This window comes from Crinia signifera, chromosome 5 (assembly GCF_055691185.1).
Source record: "Crinia signifera chromosome 5, ASM5569118v1, whole genome shotgun sequence".
In the NCBI taxonomy this organism is placed as follows: Eukaryota; Metazoa; Chordata; class Amphibia; order Anura; family Myobatrachidae; genus Crinia; species Crinia signifera.
In genome coordinates this window covers 277,006,678-277,029,078 of record NC_139221.1, presented here as the reverse complement: position 1 = coordinate 277,029,078, position 22,401 = coordinate 277,006,678, and the positions used below count along the sequence as shown (strand labels likewise).

At 43.4% G+C, this 22,401-nt stretch overlaps 1 protein-coding gene across 3 annotated transcripts in view; it reads right to left on the bottom strand.

Moving 5' to 3' along the window:
- Positions 1–14,857: 14,857 nt before the first annotated feature.
- The window catches only part of PRKAG2 (protein kinase AMP-activated non-catalytic subunit gamma 2), a 362,251-nt gene continuing 354,707 nt past the window's right edge, over positions 14,858–22,401 (bottom strand). For all 3 annotated transcript variants that reach the window (XM_083189060.1, XM_083189062.1, XM_083189063.1), the window contains 4 exons: positions 20,636–20,673; positions 17,890–18,036; positions 17,284–17,377; positions 14,858–16,356 (listed from right to left, as the gene is read on the bottom strand). In XM_083189060.1, the coding sequence (XP_083045186.1) occupies positions 16,325–16,356; positions 17,284–17,377; positions 17,890–18,036; positions 20,636–20,673 (311 nt within the window). In that variant the 3' untranslated portion in view covers positions 14,858–16,324. The remainder of the gene's footprint in view (positions 16,357–17,283; positions 17,378–17,889; positions 18,037–20,635; positions 20,674–22,401) is intronic.

Sequence of the window (22,401 nt, the reverse complement as noted above, 5' to 3'; positions counted from 1 at the left end):
CACGGTGCTCATGGTGCGGCCAGGGGACCTTGTCTAAAAAGTGTCCCCCCGCTGTGGCATGACACTGGGGGCTGTTGGAGCCCGGTGCTGGTTTCAAAATATGGGGGACCCCCAGATTTTTTGTCCCTCGTATTTTTGGAACCAGGACCGGTCCAAGAGTCCGGGGCTGGTTTCAGAAATACGGGGGACCCCTACGCTTTTTGTCCCCCATATTTTTGGAACCAGGTCCGGCTCAATGAGCCCGGGGCTGGTTATGTCCAAGAGGGAGGGACCTCACGCCAATTTTTTTTTTTTCATCACAAAATCGCACATTTTTAAAAAATCGCACCTTTTCATGACTAAAAAAATCACACTTTTCATCCCGAAAATCGCCCTACATCGCCCTTTCTCACACTTTTCATGCCGGAATACACACCTCATTAAAAATGCGAATTCTGAAAAAAAATGCGATTTTAAAAAACGGCGATATATGGCGATTTGAGTTTAAATCGCATTTTCGGAAAAACGGTAAACACAATAAATCTCGCCCCACATGTTAATTTATACCAGCAATTCTTTTGCAATAACGAAACAAACCATAAGATACAGGTTACTTAAGCCCCGTACACATGGGGGATATATAGCTGAGCGATACATCGCTCGCGATGAGCAATATATGCTCAGTGTCCTGTTTGCATCAATGACCAGAGACAGTCGCTGGTGAAAAAGAAACTGCTGGGGGAGCCCGGCAGTGGAAACCAGCTGGTCGCAGGAGCATGTTCCTGTGACCAGCGATCACTACGGGGGAGAAAATGGGAGCGCCGATGCACACTCCCATCGCGGGCAATATGGTCGCTCAATTGTGACATTACTTCATCAGAAAAAATTACATTTAAGAAAATAAAAATACATTTAGGATTTTAACTACATTCTAAGGTTTTTATTAAAACAATATCTAGGTATAGATATTGAGGGGGGGTCGACTAGGGGTACGGTCATTAGGTCAACCCTCTTAAGGTCGACATGTATTGGGTTGACCACTGAAGGTCGACAGGCCTTAGGTCAACACCTGAAAAAGGTTGACAGGGTCGGAAGGTTGAAACAAGCATTAGGTCGACAATGGGAAGGGTGACAGTTAAAAGGTTGACATGGGTTTTTCACGGATTTCAGGTGTCGACCTAAGGCCTGTCAACCTTCCATGGTCGACCCAATGCAAAAGTCAACCTTAATAGGGTGGACCCAGTGACCCAAACCAGTCCACAATTTTGGGTTAAATTTACTAAGATGGGAGTTCTATTAAAGATGGGATATTGCCCATAACAGATCATATCTATTATCTTCTAGAAGGTGCTAAATAAATAAGTAGTAAAATCTGATTGGTTGCTATAGGCAACATCCCATCTTCAAAAGAACTTCCCTCTTAGTAAATGTACCCCATATAAAGTAGCAGTTGGCTGAATCAGGGCACAACTTCAGGGGACCAAGATGAAGGATGAGTTGGGGGAATCAGCAGGGGGATGGATATCAGTTAGACACGATGAGGAAGTTTATTTAGAAAGGTTCTTCAAGTTGTTCTCTGCAACGTAGGATTAAACGTGGGATTATGGATCCCAGGGATATTGGTCTTCCAGGTCAGCACACGGGAAAATACATCAGCTGCCTGTTCCTCAATGAGAGACCATCGTTCGAGGGAGGGTGCTTAAGACATTTTGACCAATCAGTCTAAATAGGATGAATAGAAATAGAGATTTGGCAGCTGGTAAATGTCCTATCAGTGAGGACCTACCGACAGAGTCTCCGCCTCTTGGTTACAGAAATGTGAACCGAGAGATTTATTCCATATCAGTAAAACATTACTATGGAATAAAATGTCTGCTGTCAGATCACATGGGGATGAAACAGAAATGCGGAAATACGCAAATGGAGGAGGTTGGAAGCAAAAAAAAATGCCTGGATCAACAGAGGATATGGATGAATTCATTCAACAATGGACTTAACAGCACATAGGGGGTTATTCTACTTCATTATTTCTGACAAAATCCTTCTTAGATGGACAAAACCATGTGCACTGCAGGGGGGCAGATGTAACTTGTGCAGAGAGAATTAGATTTGGGTGGGGTTTTTCTTCAAAGTGAGATCTATATTGCAGTGTAAAATAAAGCAGTCAGTATTTTCCCTGCACAGAAACAAAATAACTCACCCAAATCTAATTCTATCTGCACATGTTACATCTGCCCCCCTGCAGTGCACATGGTTTTGTCCATCTAAGAAGGATTTTGTCAGAAAGAATGAACTATAATAAACCCCATAGAGAGGAAATATCATGCAAGGAAGTAAAATAAGCAAAGAAAAAACTTTTTTTTTTTTTTACCACAAATTATACAAGCTGCTGTTAGAGACCATGGTAAAAATGGTTCTAAGGTCTGTAAGATAATAAATCAATAAAAGACAAAACTAGGAGATGCTAGAATGAACTGGAAAGTCCACACATCCATTGAATGGAATCAGGTAATGGCATCACAGGGTTCCGTCGCATGTGAGAAATTGGAGCTTTGCTCTACTCATCTTGCTAGCGCTTACGTGAATGGTGAAGTAGAGTGTTCAGTCTAGAGTGCAACTGAGCCCAGCCTATAAGAAGTGGCTTTTGGCTCTCCAGAGTATCTCAAACAATCAAATGATTGTCACAGTAATGTACAGAAGCATGTTCACCATTACAGAAAGCTTGTATACCAAGCGGGAAACTCTATCAAAAGACATAGTTTTGCTTTAGAAGATCAGGACGCAGACATCTTTGTTGAACTCCAGCAAAGTTCAGGAATGATAGCATGTCAAGAAATCCTTTTCTCCAGCTCAAGAAATCCTGTTTGGAGCAAACGTCTTGCTCAGTTGGCATGGAGTAGATGTGAGCTAAGAGGTCACCTACTTCTGCTTCCAGCCCCCAACATCATCTGAACATGCCTATAAAGCCATTTTTTTATAATTAAGGTATGCGATGGGCGCCGTGCTAGGAAACAAGTATCATAATTTGTTTTGGTCGTGAACCTCCAACCCGTTACACCATTGCAATCATCCTAAGGCACCCCACCCCTGATCCTACACTGTCACAGGAGCACACTGGAAACTGTGGCGAGTGCCCAGCAATGGTGTCTGGTGCTGAGGGTAACACAGCAGCACACTGGAAACTGTGGAGAGTGCCCAGCAATGGTGTCTGGTGCTGAGGGTAACACAGCAGCACACTGGAAACTGCAGAGAGTGCCCAGCAATGGTGTCTGGTGCTGAGGGTAACACAGGAGCACACTGGAAACTGCAGAGAGTGCCCAGCAATGTTGTCTGGTGCTGAGGGTAACACAGCAGCACACTGGAAACTGTGGAGAGTGCCCAGCAATGGTGTCTGGTGCTGAGGGTAACACAGGGGCACACTGGAAACTGTGGAGAGTGCCCAGCAATGGCATCTGGTGCTGAGGGTAACACAGGAGCACACTGGGAACTGTGGAGAGTGCCCAGCAATGGTGTCTGGTGCTGAGGGTAACACAGCAGCACACTGGAAACTGCAGAGAGTGCCCAGCAATGGTGTCTGGTGCTGAGGGTAACACAGGAGCACACTGGAAACTGCAGAGAGTGCCCAGCAATGTTGTCTGGTGCTGAGGGTAACACAGCAGCACACTGGAAACTGTGGAGAGTGCCCAGCAATGGTGTCTGGTGCTGAGGGTAACACAGGGGCACACTGGAAACTGTGGAGAGTGCCCAGCAATGGCATCTGGTGCTGAGGGTAACACAGGAGCACACTGGGAACTGTGGAGAGTGCCCAGCAAAGGTGTCTGGTGCTAAGGGTAACACAGCAGCACACTGGTAACTGTGGAGAGTGCCCAGCAATGGTGTCTGGTGCTAAGGGTAACACAGGAGCACACTGGTAACTGCGGAGAGTGGCCAGCAATATTGTATGGTGCTGAGGGTAACACAGGAGCACACTAGAAACTGTGGAGAGTGCCCAGCAATGGTGTCTGGTGCTAGGGGAAACACAGCAGCACACTGGAAACTGTGGAGAGTGCCCAGCAATGGTGTCTGGTGCTGAGGGTAACACAGGGGCACACTGGCAACTGTGGAGAGTGCCCAGCAATGGTGTCTAGTGCTGAGGGTAACACAGGAGCACACTGGTAACTGCGGAGAGAGCCCAGCAATGGTGTCTGGTGCTGAGGGTAACACAGGAGCACACTGGAAACTGCAGAGAGTGGCCAGCAATGGTGTCTAGTGCTGAGGAAAACACAGGGGCACACTGGAAACTGCAGAGAGTGGCCAGCAATGGTGTCTAGTGCTGAGGGTAACACAGGGGCACACTGGAAACTGCAGAGAGTGGCCAGCAATGGTGTCTGGTGCTGAGGATAACACATGCATCGTGCACCATACCTGCATTTGGAGGGGGAACGCCCAGCATTTTTATGGAGACGTTTCCCTGCTCCAGCCCCCTACCCGCCCCCTCTAATGTGAATGGCGCGGCGACTGTGTAACTCACTGAAGATGTTTTCTCCTGGTGGTTGCACATGCACATACACAAACTCCAATCATCGGAGAGGGTGCGAATGCAGACCAGAACGAACAGGTCTGAATCAGGCCCAATTTGCTGCAGTGATATTAGCTCTGTGAGCTGTAGAGATGATACACAGGAAAATACCCATCTCTGCAAATGGTCATCCATTGGGGGGGGGGCATTCAAGATAGATGAGCAAATACTGTTACTAGGCCCAGGCCTGCTGAAGGGGTTCAGGCCATATGCTGAGGGGGTAACCTCTGCCCACATTAGCAGCATGCGGCACTGTGTGCATAGTAGTTTTTAATTTTTCCCAGAGTGACATGAAAACACCTCCTGCATTTGGCCATGTCCCCAGTACCTGGGCCCCGCTGATCTCTCCCTGGCCCTGCCCAATGAATTAGCATGCTGCAGACTGTTGCGTAATATTTTGGGATTGAGCAGAGTACAGGGTTAATATGGTGATCTTCACAATGGACAGAGATGGGAAATTACCATGTGACAGATCTCACACATGTCAGTATTGCACGGGTACAGTCCCAATTCATGGACCTCACAATACTAATGGGTTGTTGTTAGAAATGATGTAGAAATATTGTGCACATTTATAATAGCCAGCCGCATTTATGGAAATACAGTAACACAGCAGCAGCTTTCCGCCATCTTGGCTGCAGTGATGTCACAATGGTCAGCTGTGAGTCATCCACCACGGAACAGGACCAGCAGTATTATTTCTTCAGTACCTGACCGTGTGGCTGAAGTCTGTCCTTGGACATTGTTGGTTGTGATTTTTAGACAGTTTTTGTCTGTGAACTACTCAAAATGAGTAGAAGAGAGTTAAGGCGCCTCCTGGAAGACCAGAGAAGCTGGGGGACTGGTCATGGAGATCTCGGTAAGTGAAATGCTTGGGGCAATAAAACAATCTAGGGCAGTGGTTCTTAACTCCAGTCCTCCAGTACCTCTAACATGTCCCATTTTCCAGGTCACCTGTGACAGTTGGTGATAAAATGTGACAGTTGGCTCCTGCTGGGTGACCTGGAAAACCTGAACTGTTAGTTGTACTTGAGGATCGAGGTTAGGAACCACTGATTTAGGACATTTTATTATGTGTGTGTGTGTGTGTGTGTGTGTGTGGGGGGGGGGGGGCGACATAGGGGGCTATTCAGACCTAGTCGCATGGCCGTGAATTCGCAGGCCAGGAGATTAATGACAGACTGTGCATGCGTACAGATCATAGAGCGCATGGGTGAGACCTTCCTGCGATAAAATACTGCTACTTTTTTTAATGCTGGCTGATCCCAAGTTGATTGACAGAAAGACGGCATTTGGGGTAACCGGACAATTTCTGGGAGTGTCAGGGAAATGCAGCTTCTATCACAGCCGCTGGGTAAGTCCTGGGCTGGGCAAACACCTCACACACTGGAATAACCATTAGATGGTAAGCGGCTTGCTAATGAATTTGCAGCTATTTGCCGATCCAGCGAATGTTCCCAAGCTGTACTAAGCAATTCTCAGGCTGGCACAGGCGGGATATCACTCTGGCTGGGCGCAATGGGCTGATCGCAGGGATCTGCAATTTAGCAGAACAGAGATCAGATCTGAATAACTCCCATGGAGGGTAATAGTCAGTAATGTGAGTGGCCGGACATTGCGGTGACATCCAGCGACACATAACACATAAGTGAATCCCTGTCTAATACTTAATACATAATATATATTATTGCTGCAATAAATCACAATAGTATAGCTGTAACTCCTGCTATTGACCAACAAGAAATGATTTGTGTATGTTGTCTATAGGGAATGGTGCTAACCACAATATAACATGTATGTTTTCAGATGAGTCTGATCATATGACGACCTCTGCGGAGAGACTGAGATCAGAACTCAGGAGAGCGGCTGTAGAAGGGAGGAGACTCAGGACTCGCAGGACACAGAGAGGCAGAGAGCAGAGACATCGCTCCAGGAGTCCTGCACAGAGCTCTGTGGAGTTGCCCAGACCGAATATCATCAGAGGTCCAACTCCCCCTCTCCCTGATGTACCAGCTGTGAGCAGGCAGCAAGTAGCAGCCCATCTGGACCCAAATGAGATAGCTGCACCGCCGTCTGGCCATTATATGCAGATACAGATACCGGACTCCTGTGTCATATGCCTGGAGCACTATGCAAATGGTGATGCAGTTTCTGTGCTGCCTTGTGCCCATGTGTTTCATGGATCCTGCATAGCGCACTGGATGGACAGAAGACCAAACTGTCCCTTATGCCGCAGACCATGCCAGAACAACTGAGTGTTTCTCCAGTGTTTGCTCCACAGTCCCAGAGTCCTTCACCTGCTGCTCATCGCCAGTCACCATCGCTGGAGCTCTTCACAGCTTCCAGATTGCTCCTGTGATTCTCTCAGCGCCAGATACCCACAGTTTCTAGTGCTCTTCCATTGTGCTAATACCACCACGAGTGCCAGTCATTATTGCTGGCACTCACCCTCTTGCAGAAAATTGGGGTCCCTTGACGTGGGCTGCAAGCTTAAATGTTTTGATCAAAACATGACAGATCCCCTCTATATTATGTGCTACATACAGATTGCAGAATGTTATTGTTAGCGCAGATAGCAAACGTCTTTCGGTGCCCACACACGGTGCAATTCTCAGAAGCGCTTTCAACTTTTTATTTTAATATGCATTGCACATAGTTCACATCCCACATAGTTCATATCGCAAGCCAAAAAACGGTGTGCAGCCAGAGCTTTTTGTACTGGATTGCATTTAGTTCAAATCACGCTGTTGCAGCGTATCGCATGCGATTTGAACTAGATGCGAGTACATAGCACATATAGCACAGTGTATGGCCGCCTTTTCCGTTTTGTAGACATATTTCAAAAATAGTTGCCTGGCTCCAATCATGGCAGAACTCAGTAAGGACTATAAAGGGCCTAGTTAGGCGTGGCTCACAGCTAGCCCTGTATAGATGTTCCCCTCTGTATCTGGGAAGTGAGGAACTGTGTGCTGAGCATATATACGGTAGTGTGGGGACTTGCGGAGAATTGGGGTCCATTGACGCGCGCTGTAATCTGAAATGTTTTGATCAAAATATGACAAAATCCCCTCTATTAATTATATATGATGCATACACAGATTTGCAATATATTATGGCTCTCAATTAAAAAACCCTAATTCTTGTAATAAAAAGTGTAATTTAATACTGTACTGTTTATGTTATTTGTATCTATTAATAAAAAAGGAAAATGTAGTTGTTCAACCAAACCCCTGTGCCGTACATTGGGCCTGATTCAAACCTGATCGCACAGCAGCAAATTTAACAGCGCCGTATGATCACCCTGTGAATAGTTAGCCAATACCCCGCCAGAGGTAATCCCGCAATACACCGGCTCATTCACAAATGATACACCACTGTGTGCAGCCCTAATCTTACTCAGTGGCTTGCATGAAATCAATCTCATCCAGGTCTGAATCAGGCCCAAAGTTTCAGTGGAAGAAACTTCAGGCATAGGATCCTCCTCAGCTCTAAAGGCCTCCATACACTATGTGATTTGTGCCCAATTTCACCCAATTCTGGCAGATCAGGCCAAGAAATTGGGTGAAATCAGCCCAAATTGTATTTGTGTATGATATCCCATCAGAGTCAGAGGTTGGGCGTTCTGCAGATAAATAGTATGTGCAGCCATCAGTGGCACATCACGGGTGCTAGCCGCATCTGATACGGTCCACTGACACACACCTATCTGCAGAGCGGGGAAGTGCTGGGCTGGAGAGGTGCTCTCCCCCGCTTTGCAACCCCTGCTGCTTCAGTGGGCGATTTGAAAAAAGCTGCCTTACTAATGAATGGGTGTCCGCTAATTGGCTGAGAGAGCTTTCAGCCAATCAGCAACCACCCAATCATTTGGAAGGTTTTTTTTTTTAATTCTTCTGCAGCTCCCCAGGAGTCCTTACATGCGATAAAACTCTTAAATGGTTTTTCAAAAAAAAAAAAAATGGTACATCAAGTGTCAAATTGTATGCGAGCCCTCCCAGGGAGCTCAAGAGGAATCGGGTCTGACTTGTACTTAGGACAAGTTGGCCCAGTGTATGGGGGCGTTAACTAGAGATTTGTTTCTCAGCAAGGAATAAATCCAGCGGCTGCAGCCTTGCCCAGAGTATGGCAGCTACTATAAATAGTTTACATATATCATAAATTTACACCCCAATAATAAGTACAGGGGTCATAGGATATCTCGTTTGTCTAATCTTTGTGTGTTGCTACCAAAAATATCTATTTTAATAGATAATAAAAAACACTTTTAACTTTATTAAGCAATAATAAAAAAAACGGTCAGTTTCTGTTTTGTGGAAAAGAAATGGTCAGTTAAGTAGATAATATAGTTGCCGCACAATACAAAGAAAGACAAGGCGAAAAGGGAAGATGTATGAACATCTCCGATAAGGAAGCGGTGGAGTGATCCCCAGGGAGGCAGTTACACTCCTCTTTAATCCAATCTGTATACAAGCCATGCTTAAAGCCATTACAAGTGGTTATTGACATCTGGCTCCCTGATGCTACAATGACACACATGACTGATAATCTGTAGCGCATTATAAAGGTGCTATACTAGAACATGCTACAGCAATAAAGTCCCTTATAATATGATAGTGGTGAGACGTCACCACCTGGGAACTCCCAGAAAGGCTCTGAGCATAATACTAGAAAACAAAGAGAGCAACCAGTGCGTTAAATGTTCTCAGATAAGTATACAAAGTCACTCCTGATAAGTATAAATATAGGACCAAGTTAAAGGAGGATAGTTTGGGAAGGTTCAATGAAGTTTAGTGCTACCTCGACTACTCAATCTGTAGATAGAGATTTCATTCTTCCCTCCTACTGCAGATGTGTAATGTATACGGTGTGCATTAGGTGATACGTAACATCCTGAGCATGGGGTATACGTATTCTGGGACTCAGGCTATAATGACCAGTCTATGGGAAAGTTTCCTTGAGCTGCATTTCATTCCCAGGTCTCTAGCGTCATGCTTGGAAGACAGCAGACGTATTTCCAGAAGATGCAGTTATGTGTCTAGACTAGTGACGGTAAAGAACATCACTCCATATAAATGCATTTTTTACACAACGTTCCAACTTATAAATATCACAAAAGGGAACCGGTTTCTCTTACTTACAAACAGTTGTAGAAACTTGAGGATTCGCTTGTGAGTAAGTATGTAAAGTGCATTCCTCCGACCAGCGAGTTCCCCTCTTCTCCCGGCAGAGTGTTATCAGCGACCATCTCTGGTCGCAGATGAAAACAGGACACTGAGCAATATGATTGCTAAGCAATATATTGCCAGCGATCATATTGCCCAATGTGTACGCACCATAAGTTCACCAAGGGCTTGAAGGTTTCTTGCAAATACAATTCTAGAGAAACAGAATGATGTTGTCAGAGGGGTTAGCACACATTCTGGACAGATACTAATCACATATGCTCCAACATATGCGATTAGTAAAGCAAAGGACAGCTCTTGCGTTAAGAGTGGTCCTTTGCGATGCATGTGCAGAGTGACGGCGCACGCCACGGGACATGCTGGGAGGGATCCATTACGGATGCCTCACACAATGCTCCGGAGAGAAGCACATAAGCTTCTATAGGGTATCACCAGCAATAGCTCCGCTGTCCCAGCGTGCGACTTTAGAGAATGCGAAAATGCTACAAAAACCCTGACAATGGGTTTTTACATCATTTTCGCTTTAGAACATCTCTCCCAATGACAGTAGTAGGGTGTGAAATAATTCTAATCATTTTTAAAAAGATTGAAAGGTTTCCCAACTGAGTAGCAAATTTCCAACCAATTCTTTGACCCATTAATTCACATTAATGGTTGCACCCAGCAAATGTCTAATCTGTGGCCTACAGACCCCAAGTGGTGCGAATTTAGAGCTTCTGCAAATCACAATATTTCCATTTATAAAGCTATTTATGATTATGAAACTTACTTACCCCTCCACGTCTCTATCTTGTGTTCCTCTATTTCATAGATTATGTGCGGGTCACACTACCAACAACCAGGGCCGCCCCAGGCGAGTCGGGGTGGGGGCGCCCCGGTGCCGGGGAGAGGGAGGTACCTGTATAAAAAATTGCTGCCCCGGCGTCCCTGCAGTGCTGGGACGGTCATAGCAAATAACTAGCGCTATGCGCGCGGCGGCGCCGGAAGCGCTAGTTATTTGCTATTCACTACAGGGACCCCGCCGGCCGCAGCCAGCTTTATACACATGACGGCGCAGCAGGTACCCCTACGGCACGGACACCCCTGACCGCCCCAGCACTGCAGGGACGCCGGGGCAGCAATTTTTTTTACACAGTTCGCTGGGGGTGAGGGGCGAACTGCCGCCCTCCAGGTGCCGGCGCCCTAGGCAAATGCCTAGAGCTGCCTAGTGGTGGCGCCGGCCCTGCCGACAACTCACATGCAAGTCAACTTGTCTTACACGAAAGATCTGCTATAAACACAATCTCTATAAATATATATATAGATCTGTGTGATGGACTTGGCAGATAATTGGTGTAGTCTGAAGCCCCCCGCCCACCCATGGCTCTGTTGTCTCCCACAGTAGGAGGCGGGTTTGGGGCGTGACTCTCTCATTACAAATTAAGATATTTCAATAGGTAAATATAAGGTGGTCACATCTTAAACATGTTGATATACAGTACCCATGTAGGTTTCTTTTGCTTATATTTCTGCAATTGTTAGGTTCAATTTTACTATGCAGCCCTGCATTATATATCCTTGTTCTCATGTGTACTATATGCATATATCCAGGTGGGAGAGCTGGATCTAGTTCAGCCTAGCTCAGGGTCATTACTTTATTGGGTACTTGTTTCCTAGCACGGCGCCTGTCGTGGGTCATCGCATACCTTAAGTTAAGGTATGCGATGGACGCGACCAACGCGATTTTAGGGCTATTTTTAGCCTTTTCCACAACACTTAAAAAATCGCATCCATCGCATGCCTTAACTTAAGGTATGCGATGCGACCGACGCGACCAATGCGATTTAACATTGAATGCATTGTATTCAATGTTAAATTCCTATGTAAAATCGGGTCCATTGTATGCCATTATAATGGGAGAATGGGAGCTGGAAGAGTCGGTATTTCAGCTGATAAGTCACTTCGGACACCTAGAAATAGACCTTCCTCATTTTTTTTCTCCAGGTACCCAACACAGGGGTTGTGCGAAGTGGATGCCCCATCCCAGAGATAGAAATTCTCCCTAGCCTATGTCTTTTCTCCATTTTCTCTCATACATAGAGTGTTGTGGAAAGTCAAACAGAGAGGAGCCAAGTCATCATTGTAATACCGTATTGGCCCAGGAGGGCTTGTTTCCTATGGTGGAGAGCATGGCGATATTGGATCCATTGTTTCTGCCAGTATCGGTGAACCTTCTCAGTCAGGGTCCTGTGAATTGTCAAGATCCTCAGAAGTTGTGTTTGATGGCTTGGAAATTGAGAGGCAACAGCTAAAGAGCAATGACATATGGGTACAGATTTTTAAAGTGCTTCTTCAGGCTAGGAAGAAGGTCTCATCGTATATCTACTACAGAATATGGAAGAGATTTGCAAAATGGTCCACATGCAAGTTTTCCCAAAGCAAGTATATTGCATGTGTTACAATTGCTTTGTGATGGATTCAACAAGGGGTTGGCAGTATCCACGCTGAAGGTACATATTTCAGCTTTGAGTGCGTTACTGGATAAGAGACTTGCGGAACATATTCTGGTGAAGAGATTTTTCCAGGCTATTAAAAGAATTCGACCGAGGATTAGGCCTATGGTTCCTCAATGGGACCTTAATTTACTTTTAAATGGAATAATGTTGACTTCATTTGAGCCTTTGGATATAGCCAATTTGAAGTTTCTGACTTGGAAAGATGCCTTCCTAATACCAATTACGTCAGCCAAAAGAGTTGGTGAGCTGCAGGCTTTGTGCATTAAGGATCAATATCTGAAGATATTTCCGGATAGAGGTTCTAAGAACTAAGCCATCTTTTCTGCCCAAGGTAGTGTCATCCTTTCATGTGAATCAGGAGATTGGTTTACCTTGCTTTTGCCCTTACAGGAAAAATGAAGAGAACTTACATACACTGGATGTCATCAGGGCCATTAAAATTTTATTTGGATAGGTCTGGCAGTTTTAGGCAGACTTAAGCTTTGTTTGTAATTCCCCAAGGAGCAGAGAAGGGATTTTCTCCATCGAAACAGACTATTTCAAGGTGGCTGAAAGAAGTAATTTCGTTTACCTACAAGAAAGTAGGACATGTGGTTCCAGAAGGTATAAAAGCACACTCGACTTGGTCAATGGCGGTTTTGTGGGCAAGAGAGGCAAAAGTTTCGGCTAAGGAGATATGCCAGGTGGCTACTTGGTCATCTTTGCACACCTTCTCCAAACATTATGCTCTGGATGTTTCCGAGGCTCGGTTTGGAAGTGAAGTGCTGAGGCAAGCCTTGGCTTGAGGGATTGTATAACCCTCCCTATTGCTTTGGTACATCCTAATGTAATGGTTGCCATGAAGTAGGAAGAAGAAAGCTATGGATTATACTTATGATAATTCCTTTTCTTCTGAGTCATGGCAGCCCATATTTTTAGCCCTCCCTGTCTGTGTTTTTTCCCTAGGATCTGGGCGAAGACATTCAAAGACTATAGATACAAGGGAGGTGCTCAGCTATATAGGGAGAGGAAGAGGAGGAGCTAGATCCTGGGGAAAAAAACTACCTGTCTAATTGGGAGAGAGAGATGAACCCAATGTAATGGCTGCCATGGCTACTCAGAAGAAAAGTAATTATCCTAAGTATAATCCGTAGCTTTTATAGCTTCGCACCTAACTCAATTAGCTGCCTCCTTTGCCCCATTGGGCCATATGGCATGGTTAGATCTGGAAACCGCCTAGATAGGCTTCAACTCTTTGGCCTCCCTATGGGGTCTGTCCAAATCCATACTCCTGAGAGAACTCTCTTCCGTCACTCAGCTTCCACCTCTCCCTCTGGACTAAGTCCTGAGGTAAATACAAACTAACTTCCCCATGTTCACCCCTTACCCCTCTCTGGGACAAACCGAATTTCCCTTCTGGAATTTCACCTCTCCGCTTTGTGCAGTAGCGATTGGCTGGTGTATAAAGAGCTTGCAACCTCAGATCTGGAGATACCTGGGCATCCCTAGATGAAATAAAATATAAATTTCACTTCCTATCCCCTCCCTTCTTTTAATTTTTTCAGCTACGCCATTTTGTACTCTCGTTACCGGGATCTCACCTCCTTCGAAACACTTAGAAGAGGTCATACCACGTTTGAGTGGATTATCTCTACAATCTACTCTATACTAGTAGAAGCCTCTTCTACCCCTCACCATGAACAGGAGTGGGAGAAAAGACCTGGGTCCCCCTCCAGATGACTCTTGCTGGTAGGCGGTTAAAAAAAGTATAGCAAATAGCTCTATCTCTACCAGGCTTAAGGAGACCTCTTACAAGTTGTATTACAGATGGTACTACACCCCAGATAGACTATGTAAGAGGTTTCCCTCTACCACTCCTGTTTGTTTTTTCGGCGGGGCTGTGGACAATCAGGAACCCTGCTCCATATATGGTGGAGCTGCCCCCAGATTAAGATGTCCTGGACTTTCGTCCAAAATGGAGTAGAGTGTCTCTCTGGTCTTCCACTTCCACTAGACCCCTTGTCTTTTTTATTATCCTGTCCTTTCCCAGATATAGACCCACCTTTAAACAAACTGCTCTCCCATATATTGACAGCAGCCAAATCACTTCCTGACAAGAACTGGAAGTCTCCTGCGGCTCCAACCATTCCTGCTCTAAACAATTATATTTGGTTTGTTGCAGGAATGGAAAAGATCACATACTACCTATATGATTGCCCCCATAAATTTGACCTGATTTGGGGTCCTTGGCTTCTAACAATGGCTGGTCATCCCCACCTTAATAACCTCACAGTAGTTGATATCTCGATCTACAAGAAATCTCAGTGTCGGGACCAACCCCAAGAGTCCTACTTAATAATAGTAATTTCTGTATTAGATATCTCTGTACTTTTCTATATCAGACTAGTACTATCCACCCTCGACCATCTTTCCCCCCTCATATCCCCCCACGCTCTTGCATTACCCCCTTTCATTTTCTCTTATATACTAAACTAACAATTTGTGGAGAAATGTATATGATTTATATTCTCTTTTTGTCATATGTGCCTGAAGCTGACTACTCTTCATAGCTTTCTCCTTTAATAAAGAGTTAAAAAAAATAAAAATAAATGGTAGTATTAATATACCAGTAATACACTGGAGCTAAATAATGCAAAGTCAAAATATGATAGACAATGTTTCTTTATTGCCCTTTAAAAGTGTGCGCATCTTTAATATCGCAGACAACACAACTTCACGTTTAAATGTTCTGCAAGTTAAATAGTATTTACCTTTCTCCACGCCGACATTAAAATAACGCAATACACTCTTTGCAAACCATGGTGAAAATAAACTAAAAATAATAAAAAAAAAAAAAATTCAAAAATCTTACAAACAGGATTGTACAGTTTTTTTTTTCATATATATAGTTATATATAAGTTTCGGTGGCACTTTGTTTCCTCACTATTTATTTACATTACAGTACAGAATATCAGTATTTGTAGCAAGCTGCAAGACAGTTCAAGGATAGTTTTTATTTTTATATATATTTTTGTTGATTTTTTTGTTTTTAATTCAAGCCACATTTTATAATCAATGTTAAACAATGACAAAAATGTTATTTTTTTTATTTTATTTTTTTTAAACAATCAACCGTTTATGGATATGGTGAAGAAATGTTTTATTCACCAAGTCTCTTTATATATTTAAAATTTGAAGTAAAAAATAAATAAATGTGTATTCTTGTTCAGTGTCTCGTACATCTGTGTTTTAAATTGGACATTAGACTGGTATGAAGGTCATCATTGCCAGAAGAATGCATTATAGTGTCAACATATAGCAAGGACGAATGAGTTCTAAAGTTATAGATGCGAGATGTATGATAGTTCGAGCCATGTTTGCTGTTGGACATGTACGGAAAACACAGCGATGCAGCTTAAGGCCAACCAATATGATGCACATTTTTGTAGCACAGACAGGTTACATTAGTTATGGTTGTACAGGTAATGAGAAACTGTTTGACTTTATTGACTATGCTCTTCGAACCTTTATCTTAATTAAAAACCTCAATTATACTGTGTATATGTATTCATAGATTGTTATGTAACTAGTCCTTAAGAGAAATTTTCAAAATAATCTTAACAGTTTTTGCTCCCAGATTGGCATTTAGCAACGCATTTCGCATCCCTTGGACAGTAAATGGTTTAAGTATCATGAAACCTGATGCAATCCTGGAGATTGAAGACTTTCACATTCAGCACAGTGTATTCCTTTGCCCAGTCCAGTCCGCTACATTCATAACTGTTCATACATTGCACTCATTTAGGACCGTGCTTTAGCATTGACTTTTGCAGTGTCCAAAAGTCAGGATTTCTGAAAGTAGTCTGCAAGCTCTATTTTGATATGTCAAACTAAAGACGAGAAAAAATAACCAGATAACCAATAAATATGCTTCATCACCACTGAATGTCTTCCCATGCAGCAGAATCTGCAAGTAGTAAGCCTCTGTCATATTACACTTTCTCCAAAATCAATCTTCTGCCCATTTATTGAAGTCCATGTAGCTGGGGCAAAAGTTTGACACACAAACACCATTATTCAAGTTCTTATTGAATAAAAAAAAAAAGAAAAGTTGCCCGTAGATTCAGCTGGGTCAGTCCGCTTCACTTTCCTTTCTTTTGTCACCTGCAATAAGAAACAAAGTTGGGTGGAAAAACTGCTTTATATTCAGGTTGGTTATATCAGAGAACCACATCACTAGCGTTCTGGGAACATTGTGCGGTGATATACATGGACATACAAAAGCAGAGCTGAAACATATTGCATGGCTAAATAATACTGGAACACTCTGATTGGCTAATAGCATTTATTAAATAAACTAAAATGTGCCAACCCAACCCATCCTAGGCAATTCTATGTATCACGGCCTAGGAAATGGGGAGGATGACATCCAAAACACCAGATTAAAATGTTGTAAATATTTTGAAAGGACTGGTCGGATGTTGATTGGCTGAGAGTCTCAGCCAATCAACTTGTGGCCAGTCATTTCAAAATATTCAGCAGCTGAATCCCGCCCCTGGCAAAATGCTGCTACAAGATCCAGCCTCCGCTGCTTGGACGGATCCCGCTGCCTGCACCTTGCACCACCACCATCTTGCCAGACCCCGCTGCCTGCCCCAACCATCCCAGGTCGGGTGGTCGGCTCAGTGTATGGGCACCTTTAGTGTAGGACTTGCAGTGAATTGGGGTCCCTTGGCGATGCGCTAGAAGCTTAAATGCATTGATCAATTCATTAACTAAAACCCCATTATGTATTGGATTATTTGTGTATTATGGGGAGTTACTTTATTATGGTGAGTGCTTGAGTTCCCTATTTCTGTCAATTACTTGTTAATATATGTGGATCAAGGCATATCAACGCAGCAATACATTTATAAAAAGTAGAAGTAAAACACATTGTATATTTATGAAGCGCATCTTTCCCAATGGAGACAGGTGTTTTGTGGACCAAGGCAATATTCAGGAGAATGAATGCATTAGTTTAACAGAAATAACAGAGAGAGTGAGAGAAGACCGGGGTCTAAAGGGAGGGCTGGACATTTCCCAACATACCTGCTGGAGACAGTACCAGTGCTTGCAAAATATCCGACAGAGATATAATTCCAACAATGCTATGTGCTTCATTCACAACTACCAGTCTATGCACCTATGACCAAAAGTAAAACAAGAAATTAAAATAGGGAATACATTTTGCACATTCATCACACAGGTAGACTTATACTGGTGTACTTTCCACTATAATCTTACTTTACAGTAATGCAATACAACAGCCTATAATCTTACTTTACAGTCCTGCAATACAACAGCCTATAATCTTACTTTACAGTACTGCAATACAACAGCCTACAATCTTACTTTACAGTCCGGCAATACAACAGCCTACAATCTTACTTTACAGTACTGCAATACAACAGCCTACAATCTTACTTTACAGTCCGGCAATACAACAGCCTACAATCTTACTTTACAGTCCTGCAATACAACAGCCTACAATCTTACTTTACAGTCCTGCAATACAACAGCCTACAATCTTACTTTGCAGTCCTGCAATACAACAGCCTATAATCTTACTTTACAGTCCTACAATACAACAGCCTACAATTTTGAGTCCAATGGAGGAAAAGTGCTTTATGAATAATATATTATTATTTATCTTACCTCTGCTTTCACTATTCGATCCACAATAGTCTCCAGTGTTTCCAGCTTACTGCATTTTACTACGCCTTCAAAATACTGTGAGCGGTGTTCCAGCGCCTGTGTCACGGTGATGTCTAGATTATTATACGTCTTCTCAGCAGCAAGGTTCTGAAAATGAATTATGCATCTGTCAATTAAAAGTACGGTGAATTATAAAGGAGGGAAAAATGAAGGGGAGCCCACAATACATAAGCAATTCAAAACTACTGGGAAGAACTGCCAATACAAAGTAACATGTTGTATGCAGAACATGTAAAGCTTCTGTATTCCTACTGGACTACTTTAAAAAGGGAGACGTTGATTAATTCCGCTGTGATTACCAAGACCCAATTGAAAACATAAATCTTGTTTAGTGGAGAGATGTGGCAAGTCTACTAAAGACAAGATAAGTGGACAAGTGAAGAAGTTTCCCATAGCAACCAACTAGTTTCTACCTATCATTTATCAAATACATTCTCTAAAATGATCGGAGCTAGATAAAGAACTACCAAGATGTAATAGCTTGGGCACTTGGATGAGATGAAGTTCTAATTAACAGCTGCTAAAAGGTGGGGGAAAGATAGCAGTGCTCAAGCAATAATTTAAATTAATATAATAATGTAACAAGAGGGATTGTCTGTACAAAGAAAAAAAAATCTAAAGACGGCGTGAACAATGAAAGCATTAAATTCACAATGTAAAAACTCATTTACCACAGTGGTATATGACTGGTAAGCTTGTTCCTATAATCACTGGTTGGACCAAAAATTAATTGAAGCAACGTTCCTTAATGACAGTCAAAGACCTTTGATAAAGATGCCCTGAGCAGCGAAACGCGTTAGTGACTACTCCTCATACCTACCACCACTGCTAACCAGCTTGAACCACACTGGTTGAATATTGCCTTGGACCACCAGTATCCATTCGGGACAGTGTTGTCACATAATTATGCCTTTCAATCTAACCACCATGTAATTGTGAGGACTTCCTCCCTTTAGAGACCATGCTAGGACACACTTCCACTCTTCCATTGTTTAAAGTGGTTTTAAATTCTGTGAAACTGACCACCATTAAGGAACTATGCTTCTATGAAGTTGTGGTCCCACCAGTGATTGTAGGTTCAAGCTTACCAGTCATACTCCACTGTGGTAAATTAGATTATATCATGATTTTGATGGTGTTTAAAACCATTATTCTATGTACAGACAATCCCACTCTTATTACATTACTATAGTACATTTTTCTTTAATAATTGTTTGAGCGCTGATATCTTTCTCTGGTTATTTGTTCGATAAAATTATAGGTACTGTAGGAAAATGTTTGGGTGCTAAGGCAACTTCACTCCTTAGAAGACTTGATACATCTGCCCCAAGTCTTGAAGATCTATGGATGTTTTTTTCAGCTGGAAAGTGAGAGGTCATGTGTAATCTGCCAGCCAATCCTACGTCAGACCCATAAAGCAGGTGTATAACACGGAGGAAACTGGATGCAGGTTGTTCTATTTTTACACACTTCCAGTGCAATGATAAATTTATCACCAGTACAATGAAAAATAAATGATTGAGAAATCATGTGCCAAGTAAATTATTGGTTCATTAGGTTTCTAATCTTCACACCCTGTTCGCACATTTCTCTTCCTTTGACAAGGTAGGAAATATGTTCACAGACAAGCTATTTTTGAAACCACATGTTAATTTATACCAGCAGTTCTTTTGCACTAACGAAACAAACCATAAGATACAGGTAAATAAAATTTAGATCTTGTGGATTTACCACAGCTAATTGATTGGTCAGGGGGTACCCACTTAGCCCCAATACCGGACACTTATCAGGGATTATGGGTCAGGTGGTTCAGGTGACTCAAGTACACAAAGCATAACCTATGAAAAACAGCCAGGATAACACATGGGATCTGGAGCTTGTCGCTTAAACAATCACCACATCTAATTGAATACCTCCCTAAGGGATTAGCGGCAACCATACAAGAACACAAATATAACCTGAAGAATATAGGAACGCATAAACACAGCAAATTTCTACAGAATAATATCATTCCCTTCCTCATCTCAGCAGCCACCTGTCATTACCCTACTGCATGTGTGGTACCTGGATGATAGGTCAACAGGTCAACCATGAATGGCCAATATAGGCACAAGATCGACATGGACAAAAAGTCGCTATGCACTAGGATGACATTGACAAAGGCTGAAACTAACCCTAACCCTTTCTTTGGACTTTCTCATGCTAACAAATGCATGTGGACTACGATTAGGAAGCAAGCCATGCAAAAGTATGTGTTACACCTATAGGGGGGCCGTGTCATTAGATTTTGACATGGACACCATAAAATGTGGAGAAAAAAAATCATGTTGACCTATTGTCAATGTAGAGCCGGTCGATCATTCATGGTTGAACTACTGACGGTTGACCCTATGATCAACACCTGTATAAATTGTTTTCTTTTTGTTTGTTTTTTAGTGTCTATGCAGATAAAGCATTACACCAAGTGTCCAGCAGAGGTCCTCAGTGCATGTGATTACTGGGCATATGATAACTGGGCACTGGTATTCCTCACAATTGGCATGGGCTAATCCCTTTAGGTATGCACTTCATAATCATGGTTCTACTGAAAATAACTGAGCAAACTAGTCCAAATAAGTAGAGATTATAAAAAGCACAAAAAATAGAAAAAGATTTGTCAAGAAAATAAATCAAAATAAATACTTACAATGACATCAAACTTGGAATAAATATCTACAACTTTTCCTAGAATGAAAAAAGAAAGGGAACATTGTGGAAAATCTGGAGTAAAACAACCAATTTGCAAATGTCCTCCAAATTATTATCCCAAAAAACGATTGTGACATTACATCATCAGGAAAAAGTACATTTGAGGAAAATCAAAAAAAGACATTTAGGATTTTAACTATATTCTAAGGCACGGGTGTCAAACACAAGGCCCGCGGGCCAAATACGGCCCGCCAGACCTCGTCATGTGGCCCGCGCGAGGAGATAGCACGCAGGGCAGTGTGTCCCAGCTCCTGCCTAGGCCACCTCCTCTCACCCACCCCACCGCGGCCGCCATACCTGTTCCTCCACTGTCGGCGGCCATGTTCCTGTAGGCACATATGTATGCGGCTACAGAAACATGGCCGCCGGCCTCCACGGCTACGTGGAGGAGGGCCCGGCCGCCTGTTCCCTCTGATGCCCGGGAGTGACAGACACTGGGTGGGGACGTCATGACGATGACGCCGCCCGCCCATGCGTCTGTAGAGAAGTAGGAGCAGGCAGGGAAGCTGGACCGGGAGTCAGCGACAGTGTGGCCGCAGCAAGCAGTGAAGAAAAGCTGGAAGCCGCAGCAGCTGCAGGACAGACGGAGAAACAGTAAGTGAGGATGAGGATCACACTCACAATAAAAAAAATATATATCTGCTGTTTCCTGAGGTGTCCCCGTGTATAATAATAATAATGCCATGACACCACAGGCCATAGTCATTAGGTCAACCCTATTAAGGTCAACATGCATTGGGTCGACCGCTGAAGGTCGACATGCATTGGGTCGACACCCTAAAAAGGTCAACATGACTTAAGTCAACAGGGTCGGAAGGTGGACACAAGCATTAGGTCAACAATGGGAAGGGCGACAGTCAAAAGGTCGACATGAGTTTTTCACGGGTTTTTTGAGCTGACAGGCGGTATTTCATGCCCTACAATCCACTAGGGCATGGTGGGAAAATAAAATAGTGTGCGGAGCGCAGCCATGTGAGGCGACGCGGTACACTTAGACTGTGTCCTTGTCAACTGTGTCAACATTTGGGTCAATTAAAAAAAACAAAACCTCATGTTGACGTTTTGACTGTCAACATTAGCCACGTCGACCTATGGGCTGTCGACCTTCAGAAATCGACCCATGCATGTCGACTCAAACTTGGTCCACTATTAGGGGTAAATTTACGAAGATGGGCGTTCTATTGAAGATGGGATGTTGCCCATAGCAACCAACAGATTAAATCTATTATCTTCTAGAAGATGCTAAAAAAGCAAATAGTAAAATCTGATTAGTTGCTATGGGCAACATCCCATCTTTAAAAGAACTTCCCTCTTAGTAAAATGTACCCTTAGAAACTAGCAGTTGGCTGAATCAGGGCACACCTTCAGGGGACCAAGATGAAGGAAGAGTTGGGGGAATCATCAGGGGGATGGATACACATCAAGGAAGTTATTTAGAAAGGTTCTTCAAGTTGTTCTCTGCAACGTAGGATCAAAACGTGGGATGATGGATCCCAGGGATATTGGTCATCAAGGTCAGCACACGGGAAGAGACATCAGCTGCCTGTTCCTCAATTAGAGACCTTGAGGGAGGGTGCTCAAGACATTTTGACCAATCAGTCTAAATAGGACGAATAGTAATAGAGGAGATTTGGCAGCTGGTCGATCCTGACCTGGACCTACCGACAGAGTCTCCGCCTACTGGTTACAGAAATGTGAACCAAG